Source organism: Ambystoma mexicanum, chromosome 10 (assembly GCF_040938575.1).
Source record: "Ambystoma mexicanum isolate Mex_15411 chromosome 10, UKY_AmexF1_1, whole genome shotgun sequence".
In the NCBI taxonomy this organism is placed as follows: Eukaryota; Metazoa; Chordata; class Amphibia; order Caudata; family Ambystomatidae; genus Ambystoma; species Ambystoma mexicanum.
The window spans coordinates 1145530207-1145547798 of record NC_090932.1 but is presented as its reverse complement, the minus strand read 5'-3'; the positions used below and the strand labels follow the sequence as shown (position 1 = coordinate 1145547798).

General features: G+C 49.4%; 1 protein-coding gene across 1 annotated transcript in view; it reads right to left on the bottom strand.

Annotated features, from left to right (window-relative positions):
* Positions 1-17592, bottom strand: part of FAM178B (family with sequence similarity 178 member B) — a 1611694-nt gene that overhangs the window by 770038 nt on the left and 824064 nt on the right. The window contains exon 8 of the mRNA XM_069620260.1: positions 15958-16066. Within this exon, the coding sequence (XP_069476361.1) occupies positions 15958-16066 (109 nt within the window). The remainder of the gene's footprint in view (positions 1-15957; positions 16067-17592) is intronic.

Here is a 17592-nt window from a genome sequence, read left to right as displayed (position 1 = left end):
AGAACACTGAGATCTAATGACAATCTCCTCTTAGTGCCTCTGCGTTATAAATCCACCAAAGCGGGTGGCAGCAGCTTCCCTGTACTAGCACCTAAACATTGGAACACCCTCCCCCTCCTCATCAAAAAAGAGACCTCGCTCACTGGCTTTAAGAAGAAGCTAAAAACGTGGTTATTTAACCAATATTAGCAGATCATTATGCTAATCCGCCTTGCCTCTAATACGACTGTAAATCGTAAATTGTCTATGAATGTATCGCATGCTCTTTTTGGCTCTTTAAACTCTGTACACTGTATAAATGTATGTTCAATGCTAAGCTGTCTGTAACCACGCCGTGATACCCCAGGGTCTGGGCGTGTAACAAATAAATAAATTAAATAAAATAAGTGGCCTATATAATGCTGGTCACGGGAGGTCCGTGTTGGGCGTAGGAAGCACTAATCACATTGTAGGGGTATGCTCTTCCACTCACGCATCACTTGGAAAACCTCCAGAAGCAATCAAGCCTCTATATTCACACAAAGGCCTTATAAAATGGCCTTATAAAATTCGGAAGGCAGTCGGTTGCTCCAAGTGCCTGACTAATATTCAGCAACTCAGTAGACAGTTGCACGTTTTGGAGTGATATGGGTTCATCGCATGCTGTCGGAACAACCTCAGACAATGAGAAGTACTCTTCTTCAGGGTATTCTTGAATTTGATGTGGGTCCACTGATGAGACCTGGGGACACAGGAGGTCATAAAAATCATAAAACACTCAATTAATGTAATTTGAGATGGTATTTGTATAGCGCCTATTCCCATTGGTATGGTCTCAAAGCGCTGTAGGTGAACACCCTCAGGGGACCGAAGTCCATGAAATGAGAGATTCATCAGAGGAGTACAGAATGTGTGTGTGCATTTTAGCCCTTACGAAGGTAGGCAGTGGTGGTCAAGTCCCTGCTAGCGACCCATATCAAGATGGCTTGTGTATGGGTGCTGTCAGTTTATTGGGAGAGTATGCGAGTTCAGGAGGCTGATTATGTGTCCAGCTAGATTGAATTAGCTGCATTCTAATAGCAGAGGTGTTGTGCGATGTGCCTTCAGGTAGCGTGATTGAAGATGAGTGTGTGTGAGTGACCATGCCTATGGCTATCTTTCATTGACATGGAGTGGGATGCATACCAGAGTTTCTTGTTTCGTTTGTTTCTGTCCTGCGTTCTGCCGAAGTCCTTTCTCTGCATTGCTCAGTGCTTTATTTGGGGGTCCATTTGCTGCCCCAGCCTATTTGACAGAGGGCAACATAGCACGAGAGGCAGACAGGGATCGTCAGGGTGCTGCGGGAAAGAGCCAGGTCTTGAGGGCCTTCCAGAAGGCAAGGTGATCCTCTAAGCTGCAGATGCTCATTGTACTAGGTTTTTGGAAAGATGCTATTTTAAAACTGTAATAAATAAAGCCTCACAGTTTGATAAAAAGAAAGACAATTCTGAATTACTTACAACAAAGAAACAACGATAGATAATCAATCTGAGCAAATAAGGCTTATAACAAGGTACAATTCACAAAGCAAGTTAGTTCCAAAGTGGCTGAAGAAACATTGTCAGGTGCCCAAGCGAGCTATAGATATTTAAAAACAGCCCTATGATTGTACGTAATAGAAAGAGAACACCCAGGAAGACATTGTCACTGAGACATCTATAAATCAAGAATGTTAACGAACCTCCATGGCTAAATCAAGAATGGAAAGTATTTTTCAAGTATAATACGTGTAACAATTGCAAGTATGCTTACAATAATTTGAGATAATATGAAGATGTATGTGGTAAGATAGCCACAAAATTTAACAAGTGGAAGAGTGTTATGTAAGAAATTGTGTACATTTGTGAGAAAATGTACGTAGGAAGTAAAATTAGAAAGTTAAAAGAGGGAATAACAGTACATTTAATAACTATGAAGTAGAGAAATGTAGGATATCCTCTGGGCCTGCATTGGAAGCAGGAGCACCAAGCTGAACATTTTTAAATATACATCAATAGACTTTATGCATAAGGAAGAAGAACACGTCATCTTTGATTTCAATGCAACAACGTTAGGCCTGAATACAGATAACAAATTAAGTGTTTTCTTATGAAACTTGCTAACTCCATGTGCATAGAAAATAATAGTATTGTAAAAGTTTTCCTTAACAAGGAAACAATTTTGAACGTTTATTTTGGTTCAAGGTTATTTGTGATGCTATTTTAATGGACAGTTTTTATTGGACTGCATGTAATCTAAAAAGCAAATAATTATCCACTTGACAGACACCTGGACAACATCATGGACACTAAATAGACAGACATAGAACAAAATTCAAGACAAGAAGTAAATAACCATGCAGCACATAGTTAGACACATAATAATGTTGCAAGTATTAATTAAAGTCACAATATAAGCGCATTGGTATACACTATTTGAATATATACTTGGAATGTAACGCTTACCGACTTCAACAATAAGAATAAATGCGACTTATGTGACTGAAAAATAGGAAAAATAGACACCATCCACAGTCAACCAGCACTTGTGGCCTCTGCTTATGGGATTGCCATCTGGTTAACCATTCTCCAGTGAGGGGTAATCCAGGCGTACCTCGGTTTTCACTTTTCCTACATTAAACCCTGCTTGACCATCTGAGACCTCAGAAGGGGGAATTCATACAGTTTAAGGGTGGCATAGCCAGAAATTCCACCTATTAGAAGAGTGAATTGCAAGACCATAGTAATCACAAACATTACATTGCACACTGAACTCTTGGATCATGCAAATGCTGCACGACAGGCAACAAAAATAACACAAATATATATTTGTCAGGGATGTAAGTTTGCTTGGAACTCTGCATTGGAGTGCAAGATTAGATCTCTTCCTGTTCTCTTATTCTTATCCTTGGTTCCCTTCATAGCTGCTTCTGCCACTGATATGCTGTCATGTGGATCAGACAACTGCCTCAGTAGAGAACTATGGATCAGCAATCAACTAGGGGCCATCCTTTCTTTGCCATAGCTTTGCCAGGACTCGAATTCCACTAGTTAAACAGAGATGAGACACCAAACACCTGACCTACCAACCCCTGGCAGGTCCCAGACAAATGGTGGGGCAGTGAAAATTAACTGGGATTGCTATGGGCATGGTAGACTTATCAAAAATGCTGGAAGTACTACCAGGCGATGCAGATGAAAGGACATTGAAACCTTTGCCACAAACTTGGAATTGGTTCGGAAAAAAAACCTTGCCCTTGTGGAACCTGAGGAAAAGCTGGTCTTCTGGGATGGCTTGGATTTCTGCCACTCTCCTGATTGAAGTGATGACCACAAGAAGGCCATCTTTCATTAGAAGAGTTTGAGATCGGCTTTATGCATCTGTTTTTTATTTTATTGTGTATTTATTTATAAAACTTTAGACAAATGTTGTAAAGTAAATAAAATCCATAGAAAAGCAAAATAAAATCAGGCAAATCACACAATACATTCCATATAGATTTTAAAAAATGTATTAACAATACAATACAAATGAATCATTATCACATAGTCAACCTACTTTTCCATTAAACAACATTCGTATAACAGGATTTATTTATAGAATCCTGTTCTAGCTATATATTTCTTGGTAGGTTGAACATTAATTACCAACAATACTAATTATCAGCTCCTATGTTACATTCTAAAATCTCTCTCCTGGTTTCCACTTCTGCCAGGATATCACTTCACCTCCTTTTGTCTTCCTCTCTTGGGTGTGAGTCCCAGACTCATTGGGCCTCATTACGAGTTTGCGGTAGCTGTGCCCTTAATAAGGGCACGGCTACCGACAAACTCACTACCGGCACCTGCGAATGGGCCATTACCGGCCCAATATGAGTTGAATGGGCAGTAATTGCCCATTCGCGGGTGCCGGTATGGCTGAGCTCCCGATCCCCATTCTGCCCCATGGGGGTGGGGAGCATGGTTGCACCAGCACCGTTTATAACGGTGCCGGTGCAATCACGAGCTCTGCTTGCGGGTGCCGGTCTGCACGCCAGGTCTGACCAGGAGTGCAGAGCGGCATCCGCAAGCAGAACTTGTAATATGGAAATAACGGCGCCGGTAGCACTACCGGCGCCGTTGTTGCTTTACTGCCACATTCGTAATGAGGCCCATTGTCTGCGTGGGACATTTTCTTTCTCCATTCACTCTTTATTTCATCCACGTGCTTTTTCAATATTGGGTTACTGAGCCTCTTTTAAATCATCATTTTAATTGTTGGGTCTCCGACCCGCTCTCAATACCATTTGCATGTGTATCAAATCTTCCTCTCAAGCATTGGGTCTCTGACCATCTTTAACACAGTTTGCATATGTATTAATCACCTCTTTGAAATACTGGGTCACCACCCCTTTCTTAACAATGTTCTCATCTGTGTCAGTTGCATTATTATGCTCAATTGGGCTATCAAGTATTATCACTTTCTCCCATCTTTTGTTCTTCTCTCCCGGTCTGCTGACTTGGCATGCGTCCTGTCAGCCGGTCAGCTCCCGCTTTGCTTTCCTTTGCTCCAGGCAGCTCCAGCTGCCCGCAGTCATCAAGCGGTAAGCTTCTTTCAGCTTGGTCTCCCTGCACACTGCTCCTGTCAGACTCTGTGCTGCTTCTTACAAGCGTCTCGTTTCTGACGTCTCGACCAGTGTGAGAACAAGCTGCGAACAGCTTCTGACTCTCTCTCAGATCCCTGTCTCAGATCCCTGTCAGCTGTAGCAGTTTCAATCTTCCTGAGATTGGTGCATATTGTCCAAAGACGAGAAAGTGGCCATAGCTTGCTGCTTCTGGTCATGTTCATTGCTCCATCCCTCTTCATCGTCTTAGTACTAAAATGGAGGGGGGAAGGTAAATAGGTTGATCAGTTGGCAAAACTTGGGAAATCAGTATCTATGACACAATAGGCCATAAAGGTGGGTTGCAAAAGGTGCATGGGTGTCATGTGGACATATGGCTGTAAGGTTATTTTGGCTCAGTGTTTTCCTACCTCTCTGGAGTTGGTCTTCCCCTACGTGATCCTCCCGCACATAGCCACCCCTAGGGTCAGAGTCAGGTAGCTTCTGCCTTTCCCTGGCCAGGCAAGAGAAGCTTCCCTCTGAAAAATTAGTGCCGATATTGTTAGATTCATCACAGTATGCACACATTTTTCATCATAATTTCGCTAAAAATAGTTTCATTGTATCATTCACTTTTCAGCACATTATTATAGTTCTGGGGGTTTGCATAATGGCACGCTACACATTTAGACTTGCTTTTCTTTTGGAAAGAAGGAAACCATAAGCACTTAAGAATGAGTGTTCTTTTTCTGTCTTTGAGGATTTGATGCTAATAATGAACATTTGATCAAACATTGCATGTCACATACTGGGCTTCTTTCCACCCAATACCTTGCAAGGATCAATATGGGCCTTTGCAGCCTCATTGTGATGATGACGGTGGTGATAAACCTCCTCCAAAAGGCATCCAATTGCTTTCAAATGTTACTTGGAAGGTCTTACCAAAGGGAAGAGAAGTTAGAAGAACATTTCCTTTCATCTGGAGATACAACGGATTCAGGGCTATGCTGGGTGTATAGGTACTTCACTGCATTGTTGAGGAGCTTATATTTTTTCTCCTTGATGTCCCGCTAATCCAGGGAGAAGAAAGCATTTTGCATGGATGAGGGATGGTCATCACAGATTTGCATGCCTTCTCCCTTCTTTGGTAGAGGAAGAAGTCTGTCTCCTCTATTGGCATTAGGGAGAAACATGTTGCTGTCTTGGCTATGGTAGCGTAAAAAGCAATCATTTCATTCAGCTTGAATCTCACAGTAGATGGTATTCTGGCTCAGCATCTGTGACAATCTAATCATAGAACTCGTTGAGTGCGGCAAGTGTATGGGCAAAGGTTTGGGAGAATCACTTTCCTGGATGTTTGAGTAACTAACCTGCTCATCTTTATGTGATCGATACAAAAGGTGCTGTATGTCGATTGTGCTGGCTCTGTCTTGAGAAGGCAGTGGAGCTAGGTGTCTGAGGAACTCTGATGCTTGTCTTGGAGCAGGGGGAGGCGCAGAGCAGAGGTCCTTGTGAGCATATCTCGAAACCTACTCTTTCGTTTGGTGGCAAAGGTTTATAGGGAAAATACAATGTACAGAGACAAGTAACAAGATTGTGGAATGGCAGGCGACGATGGTGGTGGCCTTGTTGTCCAAAGCTCTGGTGACTCATATAAGTCTTCTTCCATCTCCTCCTATGAGAAGTGACCATCTGAACCTTCAAATTCAGAGTCTAGCTGATGTTCCAGAATTTCCAATAAGAGAATTTCAGGCCCTTGAAAGGATGCTGGAGGCTCATAAAATACCAGGAATAAAAGCAGGAGGTGGTAGGACTCCTGGGTGATTGCAGTAGCAGTTGGTGGCTGCCTGACCCTGACAGAGGTGAGGCCATGGATGTGCCCATTGATACCTTACCCGTTAGATGAGGGTACCATCGATGATGTTGTGGGCAGGATCTCTGCTGTTCTTGAGACTATTGATGAGCTTGTCAACAGGTGGGCCCTTGATGAGGACTTTGTGGATGAGTGACTTGTGGAAGGGAGAGTTAATAAGACATGGGTTGACAAGTGTCTCATAATCGGCTTTGTAGATGAGAGGCTTGTTGATGGGTCGTAGATGAGAGTTTAGGTGTCAATGGCTTAGCTGTCGTAGGCGGGTCCTTCGTTGACAGTGTTTTACTTAAAAATGTCTTCACTGACAATGCAGCAACCACAGATTTGGCTGTGGAGGTCTCAAAAGTGTCTCTGGCGGGGAGGCCACCAGGGGGCGCACAGGCAATGGCTGCCTGATTGCGGAGTTCCCGCTCGAGCCGGGCCTTTTTCTGGGGATTGAGCCCCCCCCGAGCCCCCTCTGACCGAGCACACTGAAGGCAGGCGCATCTGGCACCCCCGTGACGCCCCCACGCGAAGGAACGGGCTTCCAGCCCCACGAGGAACCGGAGTTCGGGAGCCGCAGGAGCGCAACGCCACAGAAACGGAGAAGGCCTCCTCTGCGAGAAGGCGGCGGCAACGGATCGCGCCCCTGCAGGCCCCGGGGGTGCGGAGCGATCACTGGTGGAGGGACGCTCCCCGGAGGGGGACTGGTGGCGCCCCCACCCCCTCTTCTCACACGGAAGAATAGGATGACCCTCCTGCCCGGCCCCGGGTCCCCCGGGCCCCGCAAGAGGAGAGGCACTCTCAGGGATTGGAGCCCAGGTGGCAGGGGACCGCGACACCACAGTGGAGGCCCCCGTGCCGGGGCGGCTGTGCGGACGACCCGTGCCCCCCCCGGTTCCGGGGGCGAGTGCAGGGGGAGAGACGCTCCCCGGAGGGGGGTCAGGGGATGGCCCCCCCACCCAATCGCAAATAAAAGAATCTGCCTTACCCCCAACCCGGCCCCGGGTCCCGCCACACGGGGGCCCGGGTGGGGGGCCTTGCGACATTGCGGCGCCTCAGACGAGAGGCGGAACAGCCCTCCCGCCGCGGGGGCGAAGGACATCGACACAGCGCAGGCCTACCCGGCGCACAGGCCTACCCCTGAAGCTCACAGGGAGTACGCGGGTCCGACAAGGACCCCATCTCGATCCCGCACAGTGCCCCGAGGACAAGGCAGGGCCAAGCCCAGCTGCACAGCGGAGGACCCCCCGGGGGTCGACAGCAACTCAACGGCCCAGGTGAGAGGCCCCCGCCGGCGGTCGGTGGGGCGTGTCCCCGCCTGGGGGGCCTACCCCATCCCCATTGGGAGTCACAGCCTGATCCTGCCAGCCCCACCTGAGCAACACGCATCGGAACGACCCCGGGATAGCGGAACACACCTACATGGACCACCCAACTCTGGACATACCGCGCAGCTGGGCGGAGGAATAGGAGGGAGAGTGGGGTCTACCCATTGCTTCTCACTGCAAGTGGAGGCCCCCGTGCCAACCCGTGGGGCATGTGCCCGCTTGCATTCTGCCAGGACCCAACCAACCAAGGAGGTTGACCTGGGTGCGTGGCCCCCACCAAGACCCGGTGGGGCGTGTGCCCGCTCGGAGGCCTCCCCCCGCTCACCGGGCCCAACTTGGGGGCTGCCCCAACTTCAATCAGAACCAGAACCCACGCCACGGAGACCCACAACGACTCGACCCCTGACCAGTGCAGCATAACCTCAGGGGACCGCAGGGCCGAGACCCACCAAGCAGTGGCACCCTAACCCCAAAGGGAGATCCCACGATCACACCACCCAAGAGACTGGTGCTCACCTCTGGCGCCCTCCGTACCATCGCACCCCCGGTCCACTCTGAACTCACAGACTGCCCGCGACCTAGGTGAGAGGCCCCCGTCCTCAGTTGGCGGGGCGAGTGCCCGCCTGGCGGACTGCACCCGCTCCCCCGGCGGGGGACAACCCATTAACTACAAACCCCACTGGTGTGACGCACTACGGACTGATCCCAGGGTGGCGCGGCGCCCCCCCCTGGCGCCCCCAGGACTGCGGCAGGGCTCGCGGCAAGGGATTAACGACACCCCATGAGTTGGAAGAAGGGCCTACAATCGTTTTGCTTCCAAGAAACAGCAAACACGACCGAGGCCCCCGCTGTTTCCGGAGCCATGGCCCACACGGAATCCGCTGGCCAACCCGCAATGACGATGGAAAAGGGCTTCGCCTCCATCCTTCAGGAGATCAGAGAAATGAGATCCGAAATCGCCCAGAAGTTCGAGAAACTGGACCAGAGGGTAGACAAAATTGAGGACAGAGTCCTACAAGTGGAAAACTATCAATCATCCTCTACATCTCAGGAAATCCAATTTGGCACGCGGCTGGCTGCCTTGGAAAAGAGGGACGAAGAGAGAGCCAGGATTATGGACGACTACGAAAACAGGGAAAGGCGTAACAACCTAAGGTTCTTTGGGATCCCGGAGACGGAAGGTGAGACGGAGAGAGAGCTGACTCGAGCGGGGAGAGACATCATCACCCATCATGACGACGGAACTCACGTTTGACCGGGTGCACAGGGCCGGGGGAAGACCGGGGGGCCCCAGAACGGTCCTGGCTCGCTTCCACTATTACACGGAGAAAGCCAAGGTTCAGGAGGCTGCGAGGAAAGGGGGGAGATAACCTACAACGGTGCATAGATCGCCACTTTTTCAAGATCTCTCAGCCTACACCCTAGCCAAACGGAGGATGTGCCGCCCTCTGACTCAACAACTGAAAGAGAAGGGTGTCAGGTACAGATGGGGATATCCCTTCTCCCTGTCCTTTGAATATTCAGGCCAACGCACAACGCTGGTGACTGAAGAAGACATCAAGAGCGCTATCCAAGACTACGTGGGTGAGCCCGCCCCCCGGAGGGAACCAGTGGGCCCGGAGGTGCTCAGGGGGAGCACCCCTGGGCAGCCCAACCCCAGGAGGAGAAAAACCGGCACGAGGAAGTTCAAGAAATTGAACACGCCACCAACATCAAGGGAGGAAGACCGGGCCGACTCGGAGGGGTGACACCAGCGACCCCTTGGAGATCATTGGGTCTAGATAACAGGAAGACATTGGAGATACCCGGTTTGCTGCTCCCCCTTGAACTGCAAGTATAGGGGGATTTAGGGAGGTACACAATGCTGGGTACCGAGAGATGCATCAACCAAGGCCCGGGAGAGTTTCCAAACTGAGAGGGTCAGGGGAGCGACGAGATGGGGGAAGTGGGGGGCTCACGGTAGAGAGCTTGGGATAGGATACCCGGCCGAGAGGAACCGGTTGGTGGTCCAGCCAACAATCCAGAAATGGAAGAACTACATGGCTGGACGCCGGGAAGGGGGGTGGGGGTTTGTTTACGAGTTGGGGGTTTGAGGGCGGGGAATGCGTGGGGGGGAACGTTGGGGAATTGTTTCAAAGAGGTCTAAACAAGAAATCACAGTAAGCAGGGAGGGAGCGTCTATGCGACACCTGTGACCAAGGGGGAAGGTGACAATGACCATGGCTGACGGCCGACCGGCCCTAGGGGTGGGAACCCTGAATGTGCGGGGCTTGAACACCCCCACGAAAAGATCCCTAATTGGTAGGGAGTTTAAGAGGGCTAAGCTGGACTCTTCTTACAGGAAACTCACTGGGCGAGGGGGAGGGAGCCCAGGCTGCGGGGTGGCGGAATTGAGGAGACATTCTATGCATCCCACAAGGGAAAGAAAGGAGGGGTCGCAATTCTGATCGCTATGACGACGGGCTTTGAGAAAGACTCCATCCTAAGGGACCCCGAAGGCCGCTACCTCTTCGTACGAGGCTCTCTACAGGGATCGCCCATTACCCTGGCGGTCGTATATGCCCCGAATGAAGGCCAGGCCCAATTCTGGGAGGGAGTGGGGGAAAAGCTGAAAACCTTCGTCCAAGGCCCATTGGTGGTGGGAGGCGACTTCAATATGGTCCTTGACCCATCCAGAGATAGACAGCGGGGGGGTGCACCAAATCCCAGACCAGCAGGTGATGCCACGTCACGCAGCTTCCAAAGGGTGAATGACGACCTGAACTTGGTGGACACTTTACCCACCCCCGAGTGGGCACCCCCGCTTTCTCATACTACTCCTCCACCCATAAAGCCTTCTCCAGAATGGATTATATCCCTGCGGACGAGGTACTCCGACCACACATAGCGGGTTACAGAATAGACCCCGTCCCATGGTCGGACCACGACTTGGTCAGGGTTACACTGGCAGGGTTCTGGTGCAGAGAAAGGAGGGGACGCTGGAGATGTAACGACGCCATATTGAGAGACGAGGTTCATGCCCAGACTATTCTGGAAGCCATCACAGAGTTCTTCGAGCTCAACGACAACGGGGAGGTGAGCACACACACTCTCTGGGACACCTTCAAGGTGACACTAAGAGGGGCGCTCATAAAAATTGGTTCCCGACAGAAGAGGGAAAGGGAGACCCAGGAGAGGATACTGAGGGAAAAAATAGCGCACCTCCAACTGAGGGGCTCCCCGGCCCAGACCCTAGAGCGAGACTGTGTGGCCTCCCTGGAGGACTACAGGCTTCAATTGAAAGACCTACTCCTCCATAAAACGGAGAAAAACCTCCAAATGGTCAAACAGAAATACTATGAGAAGGGGGACAGAGCGGATAGGATCCTGGCCTGGAAATTGGGGGAGGTCCAGAGGAGCAGAATGGCAAAGGGAGTGAGGGACAGCGAGGGTACATTGGGCTATGGCATCCCCCACTATGAGACACTATATGCCTCCGAATATGACGGCGGCGATGCCCATATCGAGGAGTTCCTCGACTCCATGGAGATACCCTCCCTCTCACGGGACCAGGCAGAGGGGCTGGAGGGCCGGGTGACCGAGGAGGAGGTGGAGAAGGCGATCAGTAGGATGAGGGTGGGGACTTCCCCGGGGGAAGATGGCTTCTCAGTGTATTTCTATAAGAGGTTCTGATCCACCCTGTCGCCATACTTGGCAGAAGTTTTCAATTCAGTATTGGAGGGGGGTACTCTCCCCGACTCCATGATGGGAGCCATTATAGTGGTCCTTCCCAAGGAAGGTAAAGACCCGAGGGAATGCTCATCCTACCGACCCATATCATTGTTTAACATCGACGTCAAAATCTTGGCCAAGGTGGTGGGTAGGCGGATGGAGGGGATAATGCAGAAGCTAGTCCACGGGGACCAGGTGGGTTTCATTAGGAGCAGACAGGGATCGGATAATATCCGCAAAACGATAGACTTGATTCACTTCGCCCAAAACTCAAATCTCGAGGCATGCATCCTGTCCCTGGACTCGGAAAAAGCGTTCGATAGAGTAGAATGGAGATACATGACCCTCCTCCTCCAACGAATGGGCTTTGGGACGCACATCCTGAGCTGGGTCGCCGCCCTCTATAGATCCCCCACTGCTAGGGTCCAGGTGAATGGAGTACTGTCGGAATCCTTCCCTCTTACCCGAGGGACTAGACAGGGCTGCCCTCTTTCCCCCCTTCTGTATATCCTCACAATGGAGGCATTGGCCATAGCGATTAGGTCCCACCCAGACATCAGGGGTATTAGAAGGGGAGAGGTGGAATTCAAGCTGTCCCTGTTTGCCGACGATATCCTAGCATACCTAGTGGACCCGGGCGCTTCGATCCCTCCCCTCTTGTCCCTGGTTAGCTCCTTTGGGAGGTTCTCGGGCCTGAAAATAAACACCACCAAATCTGTCCTCCTCCCGATGCGCATGGCGGACCCAGTACTGGACCCCCTGACTAGGTTCTATGGATAGCGGTGGGTAAGAACACCATAAAGTACCTGGGGGTTCTCCTCACTAGGGACTTAACAAAACTGGGGTCTTCCAACTATGAGCCCGTGTTAACCGAGATCGCCTCTGACTTGAGGAGATGGGGAGGAATGATCCTCTCATGGTATGGCCGGATGACGGCAGTCAAAATGAACATACTGCCTCGGCTCTTACACCTCTTCACAGCCCTCCCTACCCGGGTACCCGCTCAAACATTTATAGACCTACACAAGGGGGTCAGGGACTTCATATGACAGGGGAAAACCCCGCGGATAGGCAGGGCCACCTTGACGCTCCCGAGAGAGGAGGGGGGTTTCGGGTTCCCAGATTTTTAATTGTATTATCACGCAGCACAACTGAGGGTCCTCCTAGAACACATGAAGGAAAGCTTGCGGATATATTGGTCATACCTAGAGGACATGGACGTCCACCCCCTAAAAGTCTGCGACCTCTTGTGGGCCGCTCGAAAGTCTATCCCGAAACAAGTACTGTCCCACCCGACCCTGGGTGTCCTCTGGGACATTTGGAGGGAATGTCCCCGGACAGCACACCTTTCCTCATGGCCGTCCCCCATGTCCTCCCTGTGGGGGCCCCCCTGAAAATGGGCAGCAGAGAGTTTAGACATTCCCAGAGTTGGTCTGATACGGGACTGGAATGGGCGGGCCAGCTGTTCAGGGAAGGAGAATTCTTGAGATATGAGGACCTCCGGGAGCGACTGGAAGGTGGGACCCTATCCATTTTCGAATACCTCCGCCTCAAGGGCATCCTCAACGACCGTGCTTGGGGCCCTAACCTGCGGAGACAACTAACTCCCTTAGAGAAATTCCTCGACTCAGCAACCTCTAGAAAGGGGGCGGTCTCCAGTTTATACACTATCCTGAACACCCTTGACCTCCAGGCTAGGCGAGGTTTCCGTGTTTTTTTGGAACGATCTGGCGGGGGAGGAGATATCAGAGGATGCCTGGGCTCGCATATTCAGGATATCGTTTCATGGCAATCTTTTCACCTCGGACATGGAACACAACTTTAAAATCCTGCAGGGGTGGCACAGGGACCCGGCTAAACTCTCGAAAATGTTCTCTGGGGTATCACCCGAATGCCCGAGGGGCTGTGGTCAGAGAGGAACTAGAGGTCACATGTGGTGGCTATGCCCGAAGGTACAGACCTATTGGGAATCGGTGAGAGATTGGATAGCGGAGGTCACGGAAGACCCTCTGCCCCTCAACCCGCTGACCATGCTGCTGGGCCTCCCCCCGGAGGAAGCGGAAATACATCGGTACCCAAGGATGTGGGAAACTATGTTGAGAGCAGGCAGAGTGGCCCTAGCCCAGAGGTGGAAGAGCCCAGAAACACCTTCCAAAGAAGACTGGACTAAAAAACTTAAGAACATGTTCCTGATGGACAAACTGACTGCCTTGGTGAACAAGGACTCATGCTCATTCCTCGCGAAATGGTATGGGGTCCAGCAGACATGGGGATGGGATGTCCACTAGCTCCGAAATCGTGCCCCCGGATGGTCAGGGCGTGACCACCGGTATTAAGGACAATACCTGAATGAGGGGTCCCCTCGACCTGGGGCGATATCGGCTTCAAGCCAGTAACTGAATGGGTCACATGTTGCGGCGCTTCAAAAACCCAGGAAAAGATGTGAAAGTTTGGTCTCTTTACTGTTGTTAAGTTTGGATCGGTCTCGGAGGGGGGGAAAAAGGGGGGGTTATGTAGGGGGGGAATGGGGGCTTTAGTAAGGCCCCATTTTCTGTTTCTATTTTTGCAAAATGCTAATAAAACCTAAGTTTAACAAAAGTGTCTCTGGCCATTTGGGAGGTCACATGAGCATCCTCAGGGGCACTGGGCAAGTGCAAAGTGTTAAATTCCTTGTCCATGGTCTTTTGTAGGTCATGAGGCCTGTCTCTCGTAGTAGCTAGTGTTTTCACTGCAGGTCTTCCAGGTCTGACCGACGATGTGCTTTTGAGTAAGCCAGTTTCTGACGTGCTCTCTGGACTCTCGTCCAGCCAAGCTACCAGGTGCCTGTGCCTGACCCTCATGATTTTGGCTGAGAAACACTAATATATCTCACACTCAATCATAGTCTGCTCCAGATAGAGAGAGTAGACATCCCTCATGCATTACATCAACATATCCATTTTTTAAATAAAAAGTGGCATGGCTTATGAAAAGAGATTTTTTAACCTTGCTACCCTCCGCCATGTTTGAGTCCAGCATACAACTGGAAATAGGGGTTTTGCTACTTCACAAGGGCACTCGCATACAGGCGCAAGCCCACTGCACCAGCAGCACCTGTGAGAGATGGAAACATCCCAAATCCACTCAAATGACAAAGGTCTTAACTGAAAGTGCCCAAAAGTACTTTTGTAACATGGAAAAAAGCAGTCTTAAGGTAGAAAATTTGGAATTAAGCAGAAACTTTCTGAGAACTCCTACGCACATGAGGTTCAGTAAAGAATCTGAAGATGACCCCCTGGGAGGAGCTTAAGGACTACCCAAAACATTGGCCAGAAGTGAACATGTCAGAAATGAGGTGCTTAGATCACTAAAAAGAATGCAGTTTTGCTTTACATGTATGTAAACATGTTTGCTGATGTGCCGAGGAGTATTGATCAGCACAGGAATCTGTGCTAGATCCAGTGCTAAAGAATAACAGCTATGATTACAGAGGTTAGAAATATAAGGGATCTGGTATGCAGGGAAATATATAAAAGCAAAGAAAATGGATCTCAAACTAGAAAGACTCCTGTCCCCTGTACCCCATATAACTGTATACAACCAATTTTAAATCAATTTAAATTATTTGTGGTTAGTTTGCAACAATTTCAAGACACAATTGTGGTAAACTTATGTATAAGATTATAAACGATTCCAACTCCAACTTGATGTAGTATTCATCCAAAAGTATTCTGCAACTGGTCAACTCGTTTTGGGAGATTGCAGGGCAATATATAAAACACAATATTATTATTATTAAATGTGATAAATGCAGTTCGGATTTTGATAAAATAAACTAGACCACTGCCGGGTTAAGAGAATTGAATCTCCAGAGTGCTACTATGATGCACTGGAGCAGCAGTTCATTTCAGTTACATTTTGCAGTGATATTGAGATGGGAGTGAACAGTGGGCTACATACTTGCCAACATGACACATTCAAATCTGTAGGTGTTTATCCAGTCCTGTTTTTTTTCTTTGCATTCTGGGATTTGTAGTTCCACTTTTTCCCATTATAAACTCGGACTACATGTCCCAGAATGCAAAGGAAAACACAGGACTGGATAAGCACCTACAGATTGGAATGGGTAATGTTGTCAAGTATGTATGGAGAACACAAAATGGGGAACTAAGGTGACAAGTGAATGTTTCCTTTTGATCTCTATCCCATCTGCTTAAACTGTACTTGGCCGGAGACCCTGGTTATGTTCACAAGTAATTTGGAGAAGGAGACAATACCCCTGCTTGCATGTATGTTGCTCAGTAGAACTGTTTTCCATGTTTCCATGTAGTTGGTGGGGGACGACCTAATGTTCATATGTAAGCGAGGGCCAATGTGCATGTTTCCACGATGGGGTGCGAGTTACAGTGTATTAAAACCCCTTGAATAAATGTTCCCATTTAAGGTGGAGATAGTTAGAGGAGACCCTTATATCACATTCACAGTTCGTGTTCCAATTGTCTTACCTTGAACACATGGCTGAGATTTGTAGCCAGAGGGGTCTCAGTACCTGGTCCCTGCATGCTCGTGTCCTCACTGACTGCGATCTTGGCATCACTGCTCCTAGGCACAGGCCTAAAGGTATGGGAGAGAAATAAGTAAGGCAATGCTTCTATTATCAACAATTGAAGGGTTTCAAAAACACACGGTAAGTCTCACTCACAGGAGGTCTGTAGTCATCAAAAAAAGAGCAAGTAGGGAAGGAGAGCGTGCACATAGAGAGCTACACCTGCATCTGTAATCTCAAAGTTGAATGTAAAGGATCAAGGTAGATGGCAAACACCTGGGGAAAGCAAGCAGGTCTGGTATCAGCTTTCAACATTTATTACTGCCTTAAGCTTCATACTAAAGCAATCGGTTGAATCAGCCCTTAGCAGGTATTTATCAGGTATTTATTGTGGGTATTTATTGTGGGTGGCAACAGACCTATTAAGCATTTGCCTGATCCTTAACTAAACTGAAGTAACAAAATTGGAAGCATTTGGAGTTACAAGCACGTTTCATGGTATCAAGAGTTATTTAGTGTAAAAGAAACCACAGGCAGGTATTTTTTAAAATGGTAAAATAGTTACTAATCTTTTTGACGGACAGTAATATGGTCGAACTTTTTCTCCTGCATTTTTTACCGCATTTCTTTCCACAAATGTGTAGATGGTGGGTTTGGGGTAAGTATATAGTAAGGAGTGGGAGGGAGGTGAGATGGGCTGTGGGGGTCTGTCCCTTTTTCGGTAAAACATTTGATTAAAAAAGTGCGTTGCTCTAACACAGGACCCTAAAATAGTACTTAAGTGTAAAAAAAAACACACACTGTAATGTATTCAATAACTATTTATGGTTAAGCCATGCTGTTTGGCTGTTTAATCCCTGACCCATGGGAGACTGCTGGCTCTGCCCTCCTGTTCGCTGCCATCGCCTGAGGATTTACAGAGTGTTTACTGGCATGCCAGCAGCCACACGAAAGCCTACTTGTAAGCCACACTGTTCGTCTGTTTAGAACCCTCTTCCTCGGAAGACTGCTGGTCATGCCCCCTTGTTCACGCTGCGACTAAGGACTTACATCGTGTTTGCTGGCATGCATGCTGGCTGGCCTGTTGGTTTCTGCTGCCCTGCAGGCTGCTGCCTGTTGGGGTCCAGAATAAAGAGATTTACTTTACCGTGCCTCAGATCTCTTCATTGGCAACAAGGTAATCTGGTCCCTGCCTCCAACCCCGTTCTTGAGTGGAGCCCTGGTGGGAGATTCAGGAGACAGCCTGCACCCAGCCAGAGGTGGCACCGCGGGCAAAAGGCGAGCGGGAGGCGGTCTGCGTAGCACCTGTGGCAGCGGGGGTAGTGGCCAACAGTACCGGGACGGAGGAGAAGCTGTGCGTTACTTGGTTGCGCTGTATCAGGCAGTCTGTGCCCTGTGGAGAGAGAGGAGGGGCCCGTCTCCGGCAGTAGAAGGAGGATGGGCTGCGGTGGCGCTGCGGAGCGCATCTGAACTGGTGCCCTGAGGTTGTTCACGGCTTTGCTGCCCTGCGAGCATTCTTCCGGCAGAGGAGGCATCATTGGAGGCAGCTGGATAACGGCGCAGACGTGAGCCTGCATTGGGGCGTTCCTCAGCA